At 38.0% G+C, this 25,274-nt stretch overlaps 1 protein-coding gene and 1 pseudogene across 1 annotated transcript; one reads left to right on the top strand and one right to left on the bottom strand.

The window, feature by feature from the left end:
- Window positions 1-297: 297 nt before the first annotated feature.
- Window positions 298-394, top strand: LOC119878738 (annotated as a pseudogene).
- A 10,999-nt stretch (window positions 395-11,393) lies between these two features.
- On the bottom strand, window positions 11,394-24,004 carry LOC119869152 (MAM and LDL-receptor class A domain-containing protein 1-like). Its single transcript, XM_038589308.1, has 4 exons — window positions 23,974-24,004; window positions 23,501-23,914; window positions 19,446-19,857; window positions 11,394-11,450 (listed from the first exon to the last, which is right to left on the bottom strand). The coding sequence occupies exons 1-3, from the start codon at window positions 24,002-24,004 to the stop codon at window positions 19,484-19,486; spliced, it is 819 nt and encodes a 272-aa protein (XP_038445236.1). The 3' UTR covers window positions 11,394-11,450; window positions 19,446-19,483.
- Window positions 24,005-25,274: the final 1,270 nt, after the last annotated feature.

Genomic DNA, 25,274 nt, shown 5'->3' with positions numbered 1-25,274 from the left:
GATATACTCCCAGAAACCTCTGATTTCTCCAGTGTGAAAAAGCCCAAGGGAGGGTATCCAGCTTCTCCACTGTTATGAGTGCTTCTAAGGATGCCTACACTTCAGTCTCATCTCACAGGGACCACTGGAGAAATAAATAGCATAAGACTTTCAAGCATCAGAGATGGAGAGGGAGAAAGGGGCTCATAGCAATTAAGGCAGGGATCATGGTAAGCTGTGGTTTGGGGAGTGTAAGTACCTGAACAGAGCTCTTAGCTAAGAGCCAGAGTGAGAGCCATTTGGAGAACCAAAGTGATGGTGCTCACTTCAGCAGCACATATACTAAAATCGGAATGATACAGAGAAGATTAGCATGGCCCTTGCACAAGGATAACATGCAGCATTCCATATTTTTTCAACTTCTGGTCTTTGGCCTTGTCAGAATCATCCAGGGTGTAAATTTACTTAGGTCATGGTTGATATTCTTGACTCAGCCCGCTCACATACAGCCACTCTGCACTTAGCAAAATGACTAGAAGGAAGAATTCAACACAAAAGAAAGAATCAGAAACAGTACTCTCTGCACAGAGTTACAGAATTAGATTACAATTCAGTATCAGAAAGTCAATTCAGAGCACAATTATAAAGCTACTAGTAGCTCTGGAAAAAAAGCATAAAGGATTTCAAGAGACTTCATAACTGCAGAAATTAGATCTAATCAGGATGATATTAAAAATCAATTAAATGAGATGCAATCCAAACTGGAGGTCCTAATGATGAGGGTTAATGATGTAGAAGAAAGAGTGAGAGATATACAACACAAGTTTATGGCAAGGAGGAAGCTGAGGAAAGAAAGAGAAAAACAATTAAAAGACCATGAGGAAAGGTTAAGGGAATAAATGATAGCCTGAGAAGGAAAAATCTACATATTGAACAAATCATAGCTGAGAACTTCCCTAAGTTTGGAGAGGGAAACAGGCATTCAGATCCAGGAGATAGAGATATCCTCTATCAATAAAATAAAATAAAATAAAATAAAATAAAATAAAATAAATCAATAAAAACCGTTCAACACCTCAACATTAAGAGTGAAACTTGCAAATTTCAAAGATAAAGAGAAAATCCTTAACGTGGGTAAGAGACAAGAGATCCATAACTTATATAGGGAAAAATATCAGATTAACAGCAGACCTCTCCACAAAGACCTGGCAGACCAGAAAGAGGCTTGCAGGATATATTCAGGTCTTAAATGAGAAGAACATACAGCCGAGAATACTCTATCCAGCAAGGACTCTCATTCATAATAGAAGGAGAGATAAAGAGCTTCCAAGAGATGCAGAAAACTGGAAGAAATATGTGACCACTAAACTAGCTCTGCAATAAATGTTAAGAGGGACCCTGTAAAATAAATAGGAAGCCCAAAGAACCTACCCACAAAAACAAGGACTGAATAGGTATTATGGTGACACTAAGTTCATATCTATCAATAGTTACTCTGAACATGAATGGGCTAAATGATCCCACCAAAAGACACAGGGTTTCAGGCTGGATAAAAAAGCAAGACCCATCCATTTGCTGTCTACAAGAGACTCATTTGAGACCTAAGGGACACCTCCAACCTGAAAATGAAAGGGTGGAGAACCATTAACGTTCAAATGGGTCCTCAAAAGAAAGCTGGGGTGGCAATCCTCCTATCAGATAAAGGTTATCCTCAAAGACTGTAGTAAGAGATGAAGAGGGACACTATGTCATACTCAAAGGTCTATCCAACAAGAAGACTTAACAATCATGAATATTATGCCCCTAATGTGGGAGCTGCAAGTATATCAAACAATTAATAACCAAAGTAAAGGACATATTAAATTATAATACACTAATAGTAGGAAACTTCAACCTAGCACTTGCGGCAAATGGACAGATTTTCTAAGCACAACATCACCAAAGAAACAAGAGCTTTAAATGATACACTGGATCATATGGATTTCACAGATATCTACAGAACTTTAGGTCCAAACACAACTGAACACACATTCTTCTCAAGTGCACATGGGACTTTCTCTGGAATAGACCATATTGGCTTACAAACCAGGCAATACCAAAAGATTGGGATTGTTCCCTGCATATTTTCAGACCACCATGCTTTGAAACTTAAACTCAATCACAAGAAGGATCTGGAAGAAACTCAAACACATGGAGGTTAAAGTGCAGCCTGCTAAAAGATGAAAGAGGTCAACCAGGAAATTAGAGAAGAATTAAATAAGATTCATGGAAACTAATGAGAATGAAGATACAACCATTCAAAATCTTTGGGATACAGCAAAGCAAGTCCTGAGAGGGAAATACATCACAATATAAGCATCCCTCAAAAAATTGGAAAAAAACAAATACACAAGCTAACCTTAGCACCTAAGGAACTGCAGGAAAGGACAGCAAATAAACCTATACCAAGTAGAAGAAGAGAGTTAATAAAGATTCGAGCAGAACTCAATGAAGTAGAGACCAGAAGAACTGTAGAACAGATCAACAAAACCAGAGTTGGTTCTTTGAAAGAATTTGTAAGAGAGATAGACCATTAACTCAGTCTATATGAAAGAAAGGAGAAAGGACTCAATTAGTAATATGAATGAATGAAAGGTGAGAAATCACAACCAATACCTAATGAAATACAAAATTTAAAATAAAAAAACCATGTAATTTTATATATATATATATAATAAAAATATTATTATATATTTTAATAAAGCAATTTATTTTATACACCAATAAATTAGTCAATCTAGAAAGAAACAGACACATTTCTGGAAAACCACAAACGACCAAAACTGGAACAGGAAGAAACAGAAACCTGAACAGGCCAATAACCAGGGAGGAAATTGGAAGCAGTCATTCTAAAAACCTCCCAAGACACAAAAGTCCAGAGCCAGATGGCTTCCCAGGGAATTCTATTAAATATTTAAAGAGAAAAACAAAACCTATTCTACTAAAGGCTGTTCTGAAAGATAGAAAGGGACGGAATACTTCCAGAACGCATTTTATGAAGGGCAGCATCACCTTAATTCCAAAAACCAAAGACCCCACCAAAAAGGAGAATATAGAGCCAATATCCCTGATTAACACAGTTGCAAAAATTCTCAAAAATATACTAGCCAATAGGATCCAACAGTACATTAAGAGATTATTCACCGTGACTAAGCAGGATTATCCCTGGAATGCAAGGCTGGTTCAAACACTCTTAAAACAATCACGTGATAGATCATATCAACAAGAGAAAAAACAGAACCATATGATACCTCAATAGATGCAGAGAAAACATTTTTAAAAGATTTTATTTCTTCATGAGACACACACACATACACACACAGAGAGAGAGAGAGAGAGAGAGACAGAGACACAGGCAGAGGGAGAAGCAGGCTCCACGTAGGGAGCCCAAGGTGGATTCGATCCTGGGACTCCAGGATCAGGCCCTGGGCTGTAGGCGGTGCTAAACCACTGAGCCACCCGGGGGGCCCCAGAGAAAGCATTTGACAAAATACAGCATCCATTCCTGAACAAAACTCTTCAGAGTGTAGGGAAGGAGGGAATATTCCTCACCACCTTAAAAGTCATCTATGAAAAGCACACAGCAAATATCATTCTCAATGGTTGGAAATACTGAGAGCCTTTCCCCTAAGATCAGGAACACGACAAGGATGTCCACTCTCACCACTGCTATTCAACATAGTACTGGAAGTCCTAGCCTCAGCAATCAGACAACAAAAAGAAATAAAAGGCATTGAAATTGCAAAGAAGTAGTCAAACTCTCCCTCTTCACAGATGACATGGTAAGGTACCTATAAAACCCAAAGACTCTACCCCAAGATTGCTAGAACTCATACAGCATTTCGGCAATGTGGCAGGATACAAAATCAATGCTCAGAAGTCAGTGGCATTTCTATACAGTAATAATGAGACTGAAGAAAGAGAAATTAATCAATACCAAAATCCCATTCAGGTTTATTGCACCCAAGCATAAGATACCTAGGAATAAACTTAACCAAAGTGATAAAGGATGTATACCCTAAAAACTACAGAATGCTTCTGAAAGAAATTGAGGAAGCCACAAAGAGATGGAAAATATTCCATGCTCATGGATTGGAAGAATTAATACTGTGAAAATTTCTCTGCTACCCAGGGCTATTTACACATTTAATGCAATCCCTATCAAAATACCATAGACTTTCTTCAGAGAGTTGGAACAAATCATCTTCAGATTTGTGTGGAATCAAAAAAAGACCCTGAATAGCCAGGGGAATTTTGAAAAAGAAAACCAGAGCAGGGGGCATCACAATGTTGGATTTCAAGTTGTACTACAAAGCTGTGATGATCAAGACAGTGTGGTACTGGCACAAAAACAGACACGTAGATCAGTGGAACAGAATACAGAACCCAGAAACGGGCCCTCAACTCTATGGTCAACTAATATTCAACAAAGCAGAAAAGACTATCTCCTGGAAAAAGGACAGTCTCTTCAATAAATGGTGCTGGGAAAATTGGACAGCCATGTGCAGAGGAATGAAACTAGACCACTCTCTTACACCATACACAAAGATAAACTCAAAATGGATGAAAGATCTAAATATGAGACAAGAATCCATCCAAATCCTAGAGGAGAACACAGGCAACACCCTTTTTGAACTTGGCCACAGAAACTTCTTGCAAGATACATCTGTGAAAGCAAGGGAAACAAAAGCAAAAATGAATTCTTGGGCCTTCATCAAGATAAAAAGCTTCTGCGCAGCAAAAGAAACAGTCAACAAAACTAAAAGACAACCTACAGAATGGGAGAAGATATTTGCAAATGACATATCAGATAAAGGGCTAGTATCCAAGATCTAAAAAGAACTTAGTAAACTCAACAGCAAAGAAACAAACAATCCAATCATGAAATGGGCAAAAGACATGAACAGAAATCTCACAGAGGAAGACATAGACAAGCACATGAGAAAATGCTCTGCATCACTTGCCATCAGGGAAGTACAAATCAAAACCACAATGAGATACCACCTCCCACCAGTGAGAATGGGGCAAATTAACAAGGCAGGAAACAACAAATGTTGGAGAGGATGCGGAGAAAAGGGAACCCTCTTGCACTGTTGGTGGGAATGTGAACTGGTGGAACCACCCGGGAAAACTGTGTGGAGGTTCCTCAAACAGTTCAAAATAGAGCTGCCTTATGACTCAGCAATTGCACTGCTTGGGGTTTTACCCCAAAGATACAGATGCAGTGAAAGACCGAGACACCTGCACCCCAATGTTTATAGCAGCAATGTCCACAGTAGCGAAACTGTAGAAAGAGCTTCAGTGCCCATTAAAAGATTAATGGATAAAGAAGATGTGATCTATATACACAATGGAATATTACTCAGCCATTTAAATGACAAATACCCTCCATTTGTTTCAATGTGGATGGAACTGGAGGGTATTATGCTGAGTGATGTAAGTCAACCGGAGAAGGACAAACATTATATGGTTTCATTCATATGGGGAATATAAAAAATAGTGAAAAGGATTAAAGCAGAAAGGAGAGAAAATGCGTTGGAAATATCAGAGAGGGAGACATAACATGAGAGACTCCTAATTCTGGGAAACAAGGGGTAGTGGAAGGGGAGGTGGGTGAGGAAATGCGGTGACTAGGTGATGGGCACTGAGGATGGCATTTGATGGGAAGAGCACTTGGTGTTATACTATATGTTGGCAAATCAAACTCTAATAAATAAAAAATATACAAAAAAATGAGAAGCGAAGAAAAAAAAAGTGATGACGCCCCAACCCAACTGGCTGGGTTTGGTTCTGTGTGTCCACCTAAAGGTCTCTATAAGGAATGCCTGGGTGGCTCAGTGGTTTAGCACCTGCCTTCGGCCCAGGGCATGATCCTGGAGTCCTGGGATCAAGTTCCGCATCAGGCTCCCGGCATGGAGCCTGCTTCTCCCTCTGCCTGTGTCTCTGCCTCTCTCTGTGTGTCTTTAATGAATAAATAAATAAAATCTTTAAAAAACAAAAACAAACAAACAAAAAAACAAAGGTCTCTATAGACAGAGCCATCTTACAGCCTGCTCACACAGGGAAGGAAGTCAGCAAACCCACCCAGTGTGGTACACTGCCTCACCTAGGAGCCTAATCAATGATCTATGAGAGGTCACACAGCCCAGGCTATGACCTCACCTAGACAAAGAGCCAACCCAGTAGCTCTGTTCAATTGTTGAGCAGAGACTACAGCCCTTCTTATTCAGGACACCTCAATAGTGACCATGGACATCCTTGGAGCTCAACATACAGGACACAGAGCATAGCCAATGGCCCTGTCCAGCACTAGAACCCAGCCCACAGCCTTGCCTGATTGCTGAGCACAGCCTGAGGTCCCCCCTAATCCCAAAGAGACTTTACCTGAATGCCGAGTCATGCCAGAGGCACATCTGGATTGGGGGCACAGCCTGTACTCTCACCCTACCAGGGCCAATTGCAGACCCAGCCTGCAGCCCCACTCATAAGCAAAGTAAAAACTAGTAGCACCACTCTGCCTGTGACTCCAGCCCACCAGAGGTGAATGCTGATCCAGCTAATGGCTCCACCTGACAATGAAGCCAATACAAAGCCACTCAACCAGGGAGCCAGCCAGCAAGCAGCCCAATCTGAATGCCAAGCTGAGTCAGCAGGCTCACCTAACCAAAGAGCTCAGCCAGGAGTACTCCTATCTCAGAGAAGAGACAGAAGCCTCACCAAATTAGAGACCCTAACAGTAAGCCCCTCCTGCCCTCAGTTACTTCCATCTGACCCATCCAAGCCCCACAGTGAACTATTATTGGTTTAAAAGAGAATGCTGAAACTATAAGATAGGGTACATAAGCCTCATGGCACTAACAAAGAAAAACCCTGTAGTAGATGAGCAAAGTATTGAGATAGAAGAATCAAAGCACACCACCACAAAGGGTCATCAAATCAGAAAAATAAGACAGCAAGGGACAAAGAAGAGAATATAGGAATTACAAAACAGTCAGAAAAAAACAATTAACAAAAGTTAAAAAAGAAAAGAATACAATTAACAAAATGGCCATAGGAAGGCCCTACCTATCAATAATTACTTTAACATTGGTGGATGAAATTCTCCAATCCAAAAACCTAGAGAGGCTGGGATGGTTAAAAAAAAAAAAACAGGAAACTAGATCCAACAATATGCTGTCTACAAGAGATTCACTATAGTTTTAAAGACACACATAGATTGAAAGTGAAGGGATAGAAAACATTCCATACAAATGGTAACCAAAAGAAAGGAGGAATGGCTATACTTCTATCAGAAATAGAGTAAGTTTCAAATAGTCACAAGAGACAAGGAATGTCACTGTATAATGATAAAAGGATTAGTTCACAAACAAGCCATAATAATTGCAAATATGTATGCATCCAACATCAGAACATCCAAATATATAAAGCAAATAATAACAGAGCTGCATGGAGAAATAAACAACAATACAATAAGAAGGGTTTTAATATTCCATACCCAATAATTGATGGATTACTCAGACAGAAAATCAATAAGGAAAGAGCACTACAGTGTTATCTGACTGTATATACACATGATTGCATATAACATATGACTATATGATCATATATTGTTATTCAACACTAGATAGTGATATGTGAAAAACACTATAGATCAAATAGACGTAGCAGACATATATAGAACATTCCACCCAACAGCAGCAGAATACACATCCTTCTCAAGTGCAGACAGAACATGTTCCAGGACAGATCATATGTTTAGACACAAAAAAGTCTTAACAAATTCAAGAAAATTAAAATTATATCACATGTCTTTTCTGACCACTATATAGATACCAATAAGAAGAGGAAAGTTGGGAAATTCACAAACATAGAAATCAAAACACACTACTGAACAAACTATGGATCAAAGGAGAAATTAAAAAATCTTGATATAAATGAAAATGAAAATATAACATGCCAAAATTTATGGAATGCATTAAAAGCTGTTCTAAGAGGAAAGTTCACAATCATAAACACCTACATTAAACAAAGAAATATCTCACATAAACAATCAAACTTTACAACTCAAGGAGCTTGAACTAAGGTCAATGGTAACAGAAGAAAAAATAATTAGGATTAGAATAGAAAAAATGAAACACAGAAGAATAAAACAAAAGACTAACAAAACTAAAAAAAATTTAAAAGAATTAGTTTTTTTTAAAAAAACTACACAAAATTGACAAGCCTTTCACTAGGCTAACCAAGAAAAAGAGAAAAGACTCAAATGAATAAAATTATCAATAAAAGAGGGATATTACAATTGAAACATCATTCCAAAATATCAGAAGAGGGCAGCCTGGGTGGCTTAGCAGTTTAGCACCTGCCTTTGGCCCAGGGCCTGATCCTGGAGACCAGGGATCGAGTCCCACATCAGGTTCCCTGCATGGAGCCTGCTTCTCCCTCTGCCTGTGTCTCTGCCTCTCCCTCTCTCTCTGGCTCTCATGAATGAATAAATAAAATCTTTTATATCAGAAGAGACTACGATAAGCAATTATATACCAATGAATTGGATAATCTAGAAGAAATTGTACATTTCTAGAAACATACAACCTAACAAGACTGAAGCAAGAAAAAAAAACAATATCTGAGCAGAATAAATATGAGAAAAGCCATTGAATCAGTAATCAAAAACCTCCCAAAACAGAAAAGTCCAGGACAAGATAGTTTTACTCATGGATTCTACCAAACACTGGTGAATTTAAAGAATCAAAGCCAATCCTTCTGAAATCCTTCCCAAAAATTGAAGAAGAGGGAATACTCCCAAATTCACTTTATAAGACCTCCACTATCCAGATACAAAAGGCATGGGATCCCTGGGTGGCGCACGGTTTGGCGCCTGCCTTTGGCCCAGGGCGCGATCCTGGAGACCCGGGATCGAATCCCACGTCGGGCTCCCGGTGCATGGAGCCTGCTTCTCTCTCTGCCTCTCTCTCTCTCCATGTCTATCATAAATAAATAAATCTTAAAAAAAAGGCATATAGATACTAAAGGCCCAATAGCCCGATGAACATAAATGCAAAAATTCACAACAAAATACTAGTTAATAAAGTTAGCACATTAAAAGGATGGTATGCCACAAAGATGGGATTTATCCCTAGGATGCAAAGAAGGCTCAACAAACACAAGTCAATAAACATGATACATTGATATATCGTTGGATAAAAATCACAGAATCCTCATAGCAAAAGCATAATAAAAGCATTTCATAAAATGCAACATGACAAAAATAAAGCCCATATGTAATATAATTAAAACTTCTGGAAGAAAATATAGGGTTAAAACTCCTTGATGTTGGTCTTGGTAATGAGTTTTTGCATAGAACACCAAAAGCACAAGCAACAAAGCAAAAATAAACAAGTGGCTCTACATCAAACTAAAAAAGTTATCTTTACAGCAAAAGAAATTATTAACAAAATACTTAATAACAGAATAATAATGGTGACACAAAGAATAGGAGAAAATACGTGTAGACCATATGTCTGATAAGGCATTAATTTCCAAAATATTTAAGGAACTTCTACAACTCGATACTTAAAAAAACAAAGAAAACCCCAAATAATTCAATTAAAAAAGGGGCGAAGGACCTGAGCTGATATTTTTCCAAAGAAGATATCCACATGTCCAAGAGGTACATGAAGTTGTGCTTAACATCAGTAATTACCAAGAAATACAAATCAAAAACACAAAAAGATATCACCTCACACTTGTGAGAATGACTATCATCAAGAAGACAACATATGTTGGAAAGGAAATGGAGAAAAGGAAATACTTCTGCGCTGTCAGTGGGAATGCAAATTGGTGCAGTAGGTATGAAAACAGTATGAAGGATTCTCAAAAAATTTAATACAGATTCTCAAAAAATTAAATACTCTATATGATCTACCAATCCCACTTCTGGGTATATATACCTAAAGGAAATGAAATTAGTATCTTTAAGAGATGCCTGCATCCCTATGTTCACTGCAGCATGGTTCACAATAGCCAAGACATATAAAGAACCCTAAGTCTCCACTGACAGATGAATGGACTAAGAAAGTATGGTGCATAATACCGACATATATTCAAATACAGGTGTGGGCACACAGGAATACTAAAAAAGAAAAAATCTTGGGGCACCTGGGTGGCTCATTTGGTTAAGCATCTATCTGCTTTTGGCTCAGGTCACAATCCCAGGGTACTGGGATCAAGCCCCACATCAGGCTCCTTGCTCAGCGGGAAGCTTTCTTCTCCCTTTCTCTCTGCCCTCCCTGCCCCCATTTGTGGTCTATCAAATAAATAAATAAAATCTTAAAAAAAAAAAAAGAAATCCTGCCATTTGGAACCACATGGATGTATCTTGAAGTCATTATGCTAAGAGAAATAAGTCAGACAGAGAAAGATAAATGCTGTATGATCTCACTTACATGTGGAATTTATAAAATCAAACTCATAAAAATAGACAATAAAAAGGTGTCACCTGGGAGAAGGGCGTGGAGAGATGGAGGAAATGGTTACAAGATAAATAACTACTAGGGGTAAAATACACAGGATGGTGACTACAGTTAACAGTAATGTATTGTATATATGAAAGCTCCTAAGAGAGTAGATCTTAAATGTCCTCACCACATTCTCTAAAAAAAAAGGTAGCTGTGACATGATGAATGTGTTAATCAACCTTCCTGTAGTAATCATTTCACAATGTAATCACATTGTACACCTTAAATTTACATGTTATATGTCATTCATGTGTCAATAAACCTAATGAAAAATATCATTCTGGAAAAAATAACAAAAAGATAAACTATAAAGGGCACCCTGGCAGACATAACTATGCACAACCTAAAAACTAGGAAGGGTGAAAACATGAAAAACTAATAAAAGGTCAATAAAACTTGGGGAAAATCTTTGCAACTTTCACAACAAATAAAAAAATACCTCGATGCTTTAAAAGATTAAGTCAGTAAGAAGAATAATAAGCATTACACACTGAAAACCAAGCAAAAAGCACAAATAGGAAATATAGATACACACAGAAATATAACTACACAAGGCACACATGCACACAAACTTGATCAACCTGCTTAGCATTAAAGAATTGGAGAAAATATACAGTTACCTCCTACTTTAACCATATTTTCAGACTGAAACAATGAAAAAAAATAATTAGACAGTGTTTGGGAAGCATACAGAAAAACAGACACAGTCATGTATTGCTTGTGAAAAAAAGGTACATTATTGAAGAGTAATTTAAAATCATAAATCAGGGATCCCTGGGTGGCGCAGCGGTTTAGCGCCTGCCTTTGGTCCAGGGCGCGATCCTGGAGACCCGGGATCAAGTCCCACGTCGGGCTCCCGGTGCATGGAGCCTGCTTCTCCCTCTGCCTGTGCCTCTGCCTCTCTCTCTCACTGTGTGCCTATCATAAATAAATAAAAATTTAAAACAATAAAATCATCAATCAAATGGTTTAAAAATGAATATCAATTAAAAATTCTACTCTGTATTTTCTTTTACTCTTAGGATATAATTTGCAATGTGTGCAAACCTCTATACTGTTCAGTAAAGACTCTTTAAATTTGTGTACAATCGAAAGCAACTCCTAAATCAATAGTGAGGAACTGAATTAGTGAATGGTGGTACATCCATTTGATGGAATACTATTGGCCCAAACAAAATATTGGTGAATAGGTGTTTAAAAATTATATATAAAAATGAGCAAATTAATTGAAAACAGTGTTGCTTTTATTTATTGTATTAATTGAAAGCAACGTGGTAGATTGTAAAGACACACACAATGTTTTTATCATGAGGGTGTAAGCAGCATTGATGTGGTTTACCTTTTCTACCTATATTTAAACATTTTCCTACAATAAAAATGAATTTCGTCTTTTGTGGTAAAAGGAAAGATTTTTTTAGAAATAAAAAGAGTTAAATTCTTAAAAAGAGTCAGTATGTGGTCTTTATCCATAGTATTATCTTCGTTCATTTGTATTATCCAGTAACATCCAAAAGTAAAGACTCCCTTCAAGTATTATTTTTTTTTAAATGGAAAGGTCCTCTGTTTTTCTTTTTTTTTTTTTATTTATTTATGATAGTCACAGAGAGAGAGAGAGAGAGGCAGAGACACAGGCAGAGGGAGAAGCAGGCTCCATGCACCAGGAGCCCGACATGGGACTCGATCCCGGGTCTCCAGGATCACGACCTGGGCCAAAGGCAGGTGCCAAACTGCTGCGCTACCCAGGGTTCCCCTCTTCAAGTATTATTAAAGACATACACACCCAAGATAGACCTGAAGACTTGGTAAGTTACCTGAGCCTCCCAATGGACCTCTCTTTCAGCAAATAACACTTTCCCCGAGGCATTACACATCAATTCTGCGTATGCTGGTTCCATGTGTGATTAAGTTTTCTCTTCTCACAGAGTAGATGCTCCAAAAACACATGCCTAACCTAACAAATTATGTGCCTAGCCAAGGCCATCTCTGCAATCTTTCAGGCCAGAAAGCTCTTTGATGTCTCCTCTAGATTTGTCTAACACATCTGTGCAGGAAATAGAATAAAACTACATTTTTTTCATTTTAATATAGTGAAAGGAAAAGCATATTTAAAAATTATACCATGAAAATGAATTTTTAATTAACTTCTGAATGCAGTTATAACCATGACATAAAATTATTTTATTATTAAAAAGTGATCTTGGCCATGTCTATGTCTTCCTCTGTGAGATTTCTGTTCATGTCTTTTGCCCATTTCATGATTGGATTGTTTGTTTCTTTGCTGTTGAGTTGAATAAGTTCTTTATAGATCTTGGAAACTAGCCCTTTATCTGATATGTCATTTGCAAATATCTTCTCCCATTCTGTAGGTTGTCTTTTAGTTTTGTTGACTGTATCCTTTGCTGTGCAAAAGCTTCTTATCTTGATGAAATCCCAATAGTTCATTTTTGCTTTCGTTTCTTTTGCCTTCGTGGATGTATCTTGCAAGAAGTTACTGTGGCTGAGTTCAAAAAGGGTGTTGCCTGTGTTCTCCTCTAGGATTTTGATGGACTCTTGTCTCCCATTTAGATCTTTCATCCATTTTGAGTTTATCTTTGTGTGTGGTGCAAGAGAGTGGTCTAGTTTCATTCTTCTGCATGTGGATGTCCACTTTTCCTAGCACCATTTATTGAAGAGACTGCCTTCCTTCCAGTGGATAGTCTTTCCTCCTTTATCGAATATTAGTTGACCATAAAGTTCAGGGTCCACTTCTAGGTTCCCTATTCTGTTCCATTGATCTATGTGTCTGTTTTTGTGCCAGTACCACACTGTCTTGATGACCACAGCTTTGTAGTACAACCTGAAATCTGACACTGTGATGCCCCCAGCTATGGTTTTCTTTTTTTAAATTCCCCTGGCTATTCAGGATTTTTCTGATTCCACACACATCTTAAAATAATTTGTTCTAACTCTCTGAAGAAAGTCCATGGTATTTTGTTAGGGATTGTGTTAAATGTGTAAATTGCCCTTGGTAACATTGACATTTTCATAATATTATTTCTACCAATCCATGAGAATTGAATATTGTTCCATCTCTTTGTGTCTTCCTCAATTTCTTTCAGAAGTGTTCTATAGTTTTTAGGGTATAGATCCTTTATCTCTTTGGTTAGGTTTATTCCTAGGTATCTTATGCTTTTGGGTGCAATTGTAAATGGGATTGACTCCTTAATTTCTCTTTCTTCAGTCTCATTGTTAGTGTATAGAAATGCCATTGATTTCTGGGCATTGATTTTGTATCCTGCCATGCTACCAAAGACATGGCCAACATGCACATGAGAGAATGCTCGGCATCACTTGCCATTAGGGAAATACAAATCAAAACCACAATGAGATACCACCTCACACCAGTGACAATGAGGAAAATTAACAAGGCAGGAAACCACAAATGTTGGAGAGGATGTGGAGAAAAGGGAACCCTCTTATACTGTTGGTGGGAATGTGAACTGGTGCAGCCACTCTGGGAAACTGTGTGGAGGTTCCTCAAACAGTTAAAAATAGACCTCCCCTACGACCCAGCAATTGCACTGCTGGGGATTTACCCCAAGGGTACAGATGCAATGAAAGGCCAGGACACCTGCACCCCGATGTTTCTAGCAGCAATGTCCACAATAGCCAAACTGTGGAAGGAGCCTCGGTGTCCATTGAAAGATGAATGGATAAAGAAGATGTGGTTTATGTATAGAATGGAATATTACTCAGCCATTAGAAACGACAAATACCCACCATTTGCTTCAACGTAGATGGAACTGGAGGGTATTATGCTAAGTGAAGTAAGTCAATCGGAGAAGGACAAACATTGTATGTTCTCATTCATTTGGGGAATATAAATAATAGTGAAAGGGAATATAAAGGAAGGGAGAAGAAATGTGTGGGAAATATCAGAAAGGGAGACAGAACATAAAGACTCCTAACTCTGGGAAACGAACTGGGGGTGATGGAAGGGGAGGAGGGTCGGGGGTGGGGGGTGAATGGGTGATGGGCACTGAGGGGGGTACTTGACGGGATGAGCACTGTGTGTTATTCTGTATGTTGGTAAATTGAACACCAATAAAAAATAAATTTATTATTAAAAAATAAAAAATAAAGGGTTAAAAAAATGAAAAAAAAATGTAAATGGTCTAACAGCTCTAATCAAAAGATAAAAGGGTGGCAGAATGGATAAGAAAAACAATATCCATTGGGGTCACGTTGGTGGCTCAGTGGCTGAGCATCTGCCTTTGGCTCAGGTCATGATCTCTGGGTTTTGGGTTCGAGTCCTGGATCAGGCTCCCCACAGCAAGCCTGCTTCTCCATCTATGTCTCTGCCTCTATCTGTTTATCTCTCATGAATAAGTAAAATATTAAAGAAAAGAAAAACAATATCCATCTAAAGATGCCAACAGGAGTCTCACTTCAGACCTAAAGACTCATAAAGATTGAAAATGAAGGATTAAAAAAAAATTCACCATACAAGGAAAAGCAAAACAACAACAACAACAACAACAACAAAACAGTCCAGGATGGCAATACTTATATCAGACAGGACAGACTTTAAAACAAAGAGAGTAGCAAGAGACAAAGATGGTCATTACAAAATAATAAAGGGATTAATCCATAAGAGGATATGGCAATTATAAATATCTTGATCATATGCTATAAAACTAGAAACAAATCACAAGAAATAAGTGAAAATGTCACAAATATATGGAGACTCAACAACATACTACCAAACAGTCAACAGGGTAATTAAAGGAGAAATAACAAAATGCATAGACACAAATATAAATGACAACACAATGGTCCAAAATTTTGGGAAGGCAGCAAAAGCAGTTCTAAGAGAGAAATATATAGGGATATCAGCCTACCTCAAGAATCAAAATAAAGCTCCAATAAACAATTTAACATGTCTACGGAACTAGAAAAATCCCAAGTATTTTTCAAAGAACTACAACAAATAATACTGAACTTTGTAGGAAACCACAAAAGACTGAATAGCCAACACAATCTTGAGAGCGAGTAACAAAAGCTAAAAGTGTCATGGTTCCAGATTTCAAGATATATTGCAAAACTGTACTAATAAAAAAACTATGGTACTGGTACAAAAAATCAACACATAAATCAAAAGAACAAAAGAGAGAGTTCAGAAACAAACATAGGATTAAATGGTCAATTAATCTATGAATAAAGAGGCAAGAATATGCAATGGAGAAAAGATAGTCCTTCGATAAATGGTGCTGTGAAAATTGGATAGCTACATGAAAAAGAAGGAAATTAGACCACTTTTTAACACCACACACAAACTCAAAATGGATTAAAGAACTCAACATAAGACCTGAAACCATAAAAACCCTAGAAGAGAGCACAGGCAGTAATGTCCCTGGCATCAGCCATAGCACTATTTTTCTAGATATGTCTGCTGAGGCAAGGAAACAACATCAAAAATAAACTATTGGGACTACGTCAAAATAAAAAGCTTTTACACAGCAAATATAATTATCAACAAAACAAAATGACAACCTACTGAATGGGAGAAGATATTTACAAATGATATATGTAATAAAGTATTAATATCCAAAATATATAAGGAATTTATACAACTTAATACCAAAAAAGCCAAACAATCCAATTAAAAAATGGGCAAATGACATACATACATTTCTCCAAATACATATAGATGGCCAACAGACACATGAAAATATGTTCAACATCACTAATTATCAGGGAAACGCAAATTAGAACCACAATGAGATATCACTATAAACCTGTCAGAATGGCTAAAACCAAAAATACAAGATACAAAAAGTTTTAGCAGGACATATAGAAAAAGGAACCCTCTTGCACTGTTGGTGGGAATGCAAGAGGAGCAGCCACTGTGGAAAGAGTATGGAGGTTGCTCAAAAGCTTAAAAGTAGAAATATCTTATGATCCAATAATGCACTATTATTTACCCCCAAAACACAAAAACACTAATTTGAAAAGATGTATGCACCCATATGTTTACCACAACATTATTTGTGATAGTCAAGATATGGAAGCAAACTAAATGCCCACCAATAGACAAATGGATTAGAAAGTATTATGTATATACATACACACACACACGGAATATCATATAGCCATAAAAAGGAGGAGGTGTGCCATTTGAGAAAACATGGATTAACCTAGAGGGTATCGTGTGAAATACCTCAGACAAATACTTAAGTGGAAGTTTTTAAAAATGAGTAAACAAACAAAATCAAAATGAGATGCATAAATCCTGACCACTAACTGGTGGTTGTCACAGGAGAGGAGTGTGGGGTGTTGGGCAAAATGGTGAAGGGAAGTGTGAGATATAGACTTCTAGTTATTGAATGAGTAGGCCATAAGAATGAATGCCCAGCGTGAAGAATACAGTTAAAGATGGTGTAAGAGCAGTGTGTCAGGACAGGCCGTAGCTACACTTGTGGTGAACATAGTATAATATATGGTCTTAAAAAATATATATATATATATTTATATTTATAAAAAACATATATATATATAGTCTTGTTGAATCACTATGTTGTACACCTGAAGCTAATGTAACCTTGTGTGTCAACTATATATACATACATAGCTCCTGAAAAATCCTTGGATTTTTCTTTTAAACAAACATTTAATGAGCACATTACCTGCTGGACTGACACTAGCTAATTTCACCTACAATATCACAGCTAAGTAAAATCTTGGTTATTTCTGCTCTCACCACAACTCTGTATACTTATTATTCAATGAAGGAATATCTCTGGTCGCTGAAATTGGACCCAATTTTTATTATCTTAACTACACCACAAGCACAATCTGATTTTACCTTCTCAAGCCTGAATGTCATTGGAAAAAAATAAAGCCTAGAAGAACCATTGGATAAAAACAGAGTACTGCGGGATCCCTGGGTGGCGCAGCGGTTTGGCGCCTGCCTTCGGCCCAGGGCGCGATCCTGGAGACCCGGGATCGAATCCCACGTCAGGCTCCCGGTGCATGGAGCCTGCTTCTCCCTCTGCCTGTGTCTCTGCCTCTCTCTCTCTCTCTCTCTCTCTGTGACTATCATAAATAAATAAAAAAAAAATTAAAAAAAAAAAACAGAGTACTGCATGTATAACCCAAAATTGGTTCCACACACCAATTTCTATATTTTTGATTCATAACTAAAGGATTCCTTGGTTAGTTCTCTGTTCATCTGAATGTGAAACAGCTCCCTTGCCAAGGTGATTTTCTCCTGGCAACCAACTCTTGAGTAAATATCAGAAGGATACTAGTTTGACCCAACTTACAATTCATCTGATTAAATTTGAAGTGGGTGATCCATTATTAAATAAAAGTCGAAGAACCTTCCTTCCATTTCATTTCTTGTGATTACACGCACCTGCCACATGGCTGAACAGCAAAATAACACTCTACATATAGCAGACTAGTTCTCATAATTTCCGCCTGTGTCTATCTGGACAAATCACCCATTTCAATGTATTCTTTAGTGAGTCATATACAACGTATATCTATGATGGCTTTTTAAAAAGCTTTTATTTATTTATCTGACACAGAGAAAGAGAGCATAAGCAAGAGGAGTGGCAGGCAGAGGCAGAAGCAGGCTTCTTAGTGAGCGGGAGCCCAATGCAGGGCTGGATCCCAGGACCTGAGATCATGGCCCGAGCCCAAGGCAGATGCTTAACTGATGCAGCCACCCAGACGCCCCTCTATCATGGCTCTCAAGATATTTAGGTTGAAACAGTGCTTTAAATAAGGGAACAGAGAAATTCAGTACATGTAAAAAAAAAAGTTTAGCCAGGAGTGGTAAGGAGTTCCTCCCTGTATATTACATCTAGATCTATTGGAGCAAAGAGAAAAAGAATATTCGACCCTCCTACACATGACAGGCTGTATGATATATTAGAAAGGGAATGAATGTGAATTAATTGGAAACTGCAGATTCCATTCCAAGCCCCCATCCTGCTGTGCACCATCTATTTGGCCAGATATAAATAACAACCTCTCCAAATGTTTTATTCATATTTGTAAAACTGATAAAAAAGATCCTGACTTACCCACTTCAGGGAATTGCTAAGGGAATCCAAGAGATAATAGAAATTGCCTTCATAAAATCTTAAAAGCCACGTAAGCTTTTAAACCCACCATTCCAAGTTTTCCTTTTATTTATTTTTTTAAGATTTTATTCATTTATTCATGAGAAACACAGAGAGGAGAGAGAGAGAGGCAGAGACACAGGCAGAGGGAGAAGTAGGCTCCTCACGGGGAGCCTGAGGTGGGACTCGATCTCGGGACTCCAGATCAGCCCCTGGGCTGAAGGCAGCGCTAAACCGCTGAGCTATCCGGGCTGCCCCCAAGTTTTCCTTTTAGGAGAAGGTAGGTGAGAATCACAGTAAAGAATATTTCAGCAGGAGTGAGGAGACCTAGCTAGACCTCTGGCTCTGCCCCAGAGTAGCTGTGTGATTCTCCAACACAGCATGCACCCTTCTCGAATTTCTGCTGCTTACCTATAAAAGGTGGAAAAGTCTGATGGAATATTTAAAAATCACAGATTTTAGAACCTGAACATTTGGCAGAGTACCATATATTGCGCAAAACTCTTTTTCCCTCCAGATTTTTTATTTCAAGAGAAAAATGACTTAAAGTCAGAGGGACCTGTAGCTGCTGCCAATGCCATGTGTCCACCTTTAGAAATTTTAATCACAGATTATTGGGGGGAGTCAAAGAGGAAAGCAACTTAACATGCTTTGGCACAACCTTAATTGCATGATAAATGTACTTCCAAATAACTCTGACCAAATTCCACTGGCTTTTAATTCAAGGATATAGTGATCTTTCATATTCCTTAGACATTCTGAATGCATCTTAAATACACATTACGAAAGCCATTATCTATACCTGAAAAGGCTTCCTGCTGGAAAGATTGAGGCGTTTCCTCATCCATCTGTTGCCTTGATTCCCAAATATCTGCCACAGCAGCTGTCTCTTGTGTTACTCCAAACTCTCTGGTAGATGGCCAGCCTATAAATATGCTTTCCAAACATGTGGTAATATAAGCGGAAGGTGCAGCCCCCTGCATCGGTGGCATTGAGGACAGGGCTGAGGAAAGTAGCTCTGTTTTGGAAAACCTGTGGCTCCGAAGATTCTATGTAGAGATAGTGTCCTTTAGCTGTGCCCAAGGTATGAGCCTTCATTGGCCCTGTATTAAGTGTTGAAGTTGGACTGTGCTTCCTGGTCCAATCAACGTCGTCTTCTGTATCTTGTTCCCAGTTACAGATTCCATTTTCAAAGTTACATTGGAACTCAGGTACTGAAATTGGCATGAAATAACAACAAAAAAATAATTAAGGACAAAAAACATGATTAAGAATACTTGTTGATATTTGGCTCCTGCCAAGGTTAATGATTTTAATGTTTTTTAAATGCGACACTAAAAGTTTTTAAAAAGTGAATAAATCCTAGATTTATATCAAGTAATAATATTTTATAGACTGGGGGGGGCATTACTTCAGCCATTATTTTCCAAATGCCTTTTATACCCATCCTTCACCATTTCCAGCACTATAACTTTATGCAAATGATGAGGGCACCATGGCTGACTCAATACTATAAACTTCTGGCTCAGTCGATTTCAACCTTAGCCAAATGTCCCAATCACCAGTGAATGTTAAAAATCAAAACAAAACAAAAAACATGAAGTTCCAGAACTTATCTTCAGGGATGTTGATTTATTTTTTTAAAGATTTATTTATTTAAAAAAAAAAGATTTATTTATTTTAGAGAGAGAAAAGGGGGGTCAGGGGACAGAGGGAGAGATAATCTCAAGCAGGCTCTCCACTGAGCACAGAGCCCTACAGGGGCTCAGTCTCACAACCCTGAGATTATGACCTGAGCCGAAATCAAGAGTTGGATGCTGAACCAACTGAGCCCCCCTAGCCCCCCCGGAGATGTTGACTGAACTGCCACAAATAGTGCGGTTGAACATCAAGATAATTCATTATCTCCCTTGGCGATTCTAACATGCAGAACTGAAGAGTCATACTTTAATAGAGTCCAATCTTTCAGAATCACCTGATGTGTACAGCATAATTGCTTGCTCCATGGCGAAGCTCCATACCAGCACTACCTGGTTAGATATGGGGGACCGAGCAATCCATATTTTTAACAAGTATCAACATGATCCTGATGCCAGCATTTTCCAGACCTCAGGCTGAAAAACTCCTCCCTTTGGTTTCATCTTGCCCCAATTCCACATTTCCCTCCATCAGTGCCAGAAAGACCATTCTTCTGCCTTCCATGGCAATTTATCATTTTCTTCCTGTACATACATGCTCATTTAATCCAAACTGAAATCTAAGCTCTTCTTTCAAGCTTTACCTTTCCCAAGTTAAATTAACTTCCTGTTTGTCCCTGGCCAGCCTTTTCTTAGCATACACCACCTTCCCCACTTGCCTTAAACACCTCACTCCTCTCTCCTTCTCTATTTATGCCTCCTGTTGTGCTGCGGGCTCTTGGCAGCATCTCCTGAGAGGCAGTCTTTTCTTCTCACTGGATTGCAGCTCCTTTGAGCTGGAGCTTTTAAGCTTAAAACTCCTTCCAGGCACTAGAAGAATTCAAAGCACTTATAAAGGATTGACTAGCCCCTCGTCACCTAGCTTATCTACCACAATTTCCAGAATATAGTAATGTAGTCATTTTCAGGATGTGAACATTTTGTTGACAACAAGGATTTGTTTTTAGAATAAAAACATTTAGCATTATTTGGGTAGAAGGAACAGGAGTTAGAATTAATGCATAGTTTTACATTTTAGCTTCATTCACCGAAGTTAATATTTTTTAAACATATAAATGTCAGCTGTCCTTTCACTATTCATCTTAGTAAATGCACTTGGTGCCAAAGGGGAATAAATATTCTGAAACAATAAATATAAGCAAATGTGGATAAATGCAGCCGGGCTAGAACAAATCATCTGTCTTTGAAAACCACGGAACAGGAGCTTAGAACTAATGATGGGAGCCCAGTGAGTAAATGTCAAATGGGAGATGAGCTTTTGTTTGATATTTCCTCACTTGTGACTAATCAAGCCCAGCTGTGACGTGAACTGGGGACCCACAGCATACTCTCCGGGTGTCAATCTTTGGCTGTGGAGCAGAAGGAGAATGTCAAGCTGCTAAGTTTTTTGACATAAAACTGGCACTAAAGCCAACAGATTTTGATATTGCCTGTCTTCATATTGACTGTATGTTCAATCTCTATTTTGAAAGGGAATGCACGTAGCTCCACCTTCAAATAAAAAACCCTATCTCTAAACGTAAGAAGATTTAGGAAATAAAACATAGATTTCTGGATGCCTAATGCTTTCTATGGAATCCAGGAACACATTTATATGGAAAGCTGCGAGAGAAACTGACACTCTGATACCACTACTGTTCTCTTTCACTAATATTTAGTCACAAGTAGTATTTTGATTATTATAGTTGTACTGACATAACTCCATCTAAGTTAATAGTAGTTTTAAGGATAATTTGCTTTTTTTTTTTTTTTTTGAGGAGTGGGCTTCGGAGAGCTTCAGAAAGATGAAAAAGCTTTCTAAAGCCACAAAAATAAATTACCTTGGGGACAAGTTACACTTCTTATGTTAGCCATTGTCTAAATTATCAACTTTATTTATATCCACTCAAAGAATTAGTTGTGTAATGAGATGCATGGTAATTCTGACTTCAATCCACCTGACTGTATCAAAGATCACATATATGCAGCATGCTGTACAATAATTTATATGGAAGTTTCTTAATGCAGTGTTTCCTATGATGCACCAAGCATTTTATGGCTTCACTTTGGTTTATAATTAGCCTCTCAATGTAATAGGCATATAGCTTGAATTTTAAGAATTGTTGCTATTTCTGGACAAAGAAAGATGCAAATTCTTTTTCTGATTGATTTTGTAATTGAAGTAAAAAACAGCTATAAGCTTCTGATTCATTTTCAGGAGCAAGTGCAATGGGCACTACCTGGTGCTAGGTTTATTAAATTATAAAATGTATACAATCATCAGATACCATAAACTTTCTGGTAATTTAAACCAGAAACTCAAGACTTACTTTTGACACAGCACTCCCTGCTCCCTATAGCCAAAACATCATCAAATGTCCCTCCTAAGTATTTCCCCAAACATCAGTCCCTCCATCTCCATCACTGCCGCTGTGATACAGGCTGCCCACCCCTCCTCAGTGGATTATCGCAATGGCCTCCTGATGGGTCTCCCAAATCCACTCTCCTCCAATCCACTTATCACTCTGTATCTACACTGACATGTTTTAATATGCCAATTTTATTATACCACTTTCCTTCTTAAAAACCCTCAAATGGAGAAAAACTTTCCTAATATAGACTATAAATATCTGCAAATCTGGCCTCCTTCACATTTCTGTCCTTATACTGCACCCTATCTCTCCTTCACCTCCTCGCTCCTACCGCACTGGCTGGCCTCCATCTGCTACACGGTCACATATCAGGGCTTTTGCATATATATGCTTTGACTTTTTTATTTTCAGATCTCAGCTAAGTCATCTCCTTTAGAAAGTTTAATACCATTATTATAAAGTCACTGCACTCCTCTCCGTATCTCCCATCAAAGCTTCCAGTTTGTATTTTTAAAACAATATTTGAATAATATCTACTTCTCAATTAGACTGTAAATTCCATGAGATCTGAAACTCAGTCATTGTGGTTAGCACTTTATCTATAGTATCTAGTTAATAAGTCCACATAACAAATATCGGTAACCTGATTAATCAACCACTCATCACGGTCGTCAACTCTGGAACAATGCTTCCTGTCTTTGCCTTGATTGGCTAGAAAACAGTGAACAAATCAAGATCTCCACTGTAAAAATACGATGGACCAAAATAATAATAATAATTAATAATAATAACAACAACAAAGCACTTACCACAGTCAACCTCATCAGTATGATCACCACAATCATCTACCAAATCACATAACAGAAGTTTTTCTATGCAAGCCTTGCTGCGTTGACACCAGAAAAAGTCCGGCTCTTCACAGCTCTCTGCAGGAAGAGAAAGGGTACAATTTTCAAATCTGATGTCATCAATAGCTGAGACTCCGTCATAAATGCCAAGACTGACTTTATCTAGTGACAAATGGAAGGGCTGAGTAAGGCGTCCAAGCTGAATAGTGGCCTGTGACCACTGGTTGCCCTGGTTACACAATACTCTCCAGAGTACTGTAGAGTCGTTGGAATCTTCCACATGTAGCTGTAGCTCAGCTGCTCCCACTGACAGACCATGGTCATAAAACCTGAAAAAGAACAAACACAAGGAATGGAAATGATTTATTGCATAGACTAAATATTTAACTTATAGGCTCTTCCACTCAGTCAACCGTTGATTAATAATTAGCTACAATGGACGCCTTTATTTCTTGCAGTAATCATTGCTGCTCATATGTGAGAGCTTATCTGCTGAGGTGCATACTCTGGCTCCAGGACCCTGGGAGCCTTTCTCAAGGAGTTCCATCTAGAACAGAGGAGACAGAGTTAATTAAATTATAATCCACTGTTGGAGGGAAAGAGTCTCTTTCATCTAAAGAAAGAACACAACAAATACTGATAATGTGCTTCTAAGTAAAATGCTAATTGTATAAATATAACAGTACCTATTTTTAAAGGCAAACCAAGGGCAAATCATAAAGTCTAACAAGTGCAGAAGTACGCCTGCAACCACCGGGTTGCTGGGGTAGCTGACCACAGTTTTTAGTATTTACCAGAAGGAAAGTATTCATCCAGGTCCTGCCTGGCTAAACGTTGGGCTCTGGAGTTTGGCAACTTGTGACAAGCTTCTGCTTTCTTCAGAATGAACATAAAATGCCCTATTGAGATACAAATACAAATTGTAAGTTAGCCGACTGAGTTGAGGCACCTGCCTCTTAACCTTGTACTAAGCTCTGTGTCTGACTAAAATTAAGACTATACAATCAAAAATCAATAAATATGATGAGTCAAATTTGCTCTTATGAAAACTAAACTAGTATCTACCTCCAGGTTGAAAATCATGCAAAAAGTTAATAATTTAAGTGAATTCAGCCAAAAGCATATCTATACTCCCTCCCAACCACCCTTAAAGGAGTCATTTCACACTAACAACATAAACGTAATTGACACTATTTAGCTATTTGTCACACTATTTGTTGCAGTAACATAGAGCTTTAAATGCTTATCTTTCTCTTAACAGGCCTGACCAAGGGTGAACAAAAGCCTCTCCTTGCTTATTACCTTCAGTTGTGTTGGGAGTATGATCCCTAGGTGGAGCCTGTTGCTCAAATTCAGCCAAAAGGTTACTTCTAGAGTTCCATACCCAATCAAAATGGTCACCACTAATTGCTTCAAACCAACCACAGCTATCTGCTTCAAAGTCACATTTGGAGCCTGAAAAACAAAATATGACTCCTAGGATGGCTCTCCGGAGTATTCATATACTTTAGAATCGTAAAGCTCAACTGAAATCACCTTGTTATACTTCTCTAAGTACATTAAAGGATACATTTGAGGAAAAAATGGATCCTATCTGATCTGAAAGAAATAAAACCCAGAGTTGTGCTTTCCATACTGAAAAATTAATAAAGCAGAATTATCAATTTAAGAAATTACATTTTTACCAAATAATTTTTCAAAGAAACAGCATTATTCAGCTATATTGAGTATAGAA

The sequence above is a fragment of the Canis lupus genome, unplaced genomic scaffold (assembly GCF_011100685.1).
Source record: "Canis lupus familiaris isolate Mischka breed German Shepherd unplaced genomic scaffold, alternate assembly UU_Cfam_GSD_1.0 chrUn_S1872H2069, whole genome shotgun sequence".
Taxonomy (NCBI): Eukaryota; Metazoa; Chordata; class Mammalia; order Carnivora; family Canidae; genus Canis; species Canis lupus.
Note: the sequence above shows the minus strand (reverse complement) of the source record. Positions and strands in the feature narration are given on the sequence as shown.

Coding starts and splice junctions, on each gene's coding strand:
- LOC119869152 (XM_038589308.1), bottom strand. CDS start 24,004: ATGATTACTGCAAGAAATAAAGGCGTCCATT. Junction 23,915..23,973: donor AAGAAATAAAGGCGTCCATT/GTAGCTAATTAT, acceptor TTAAATATTTAG/TCTATGCAATAAATCATTTC. Junction 19,858..23,500: donor TACTGATGAGGTTGACTGTG/GTAAGTGCTTTG, acceptor TGCCAATTTCAG/TACCTGAGTTCCAATGTAAC.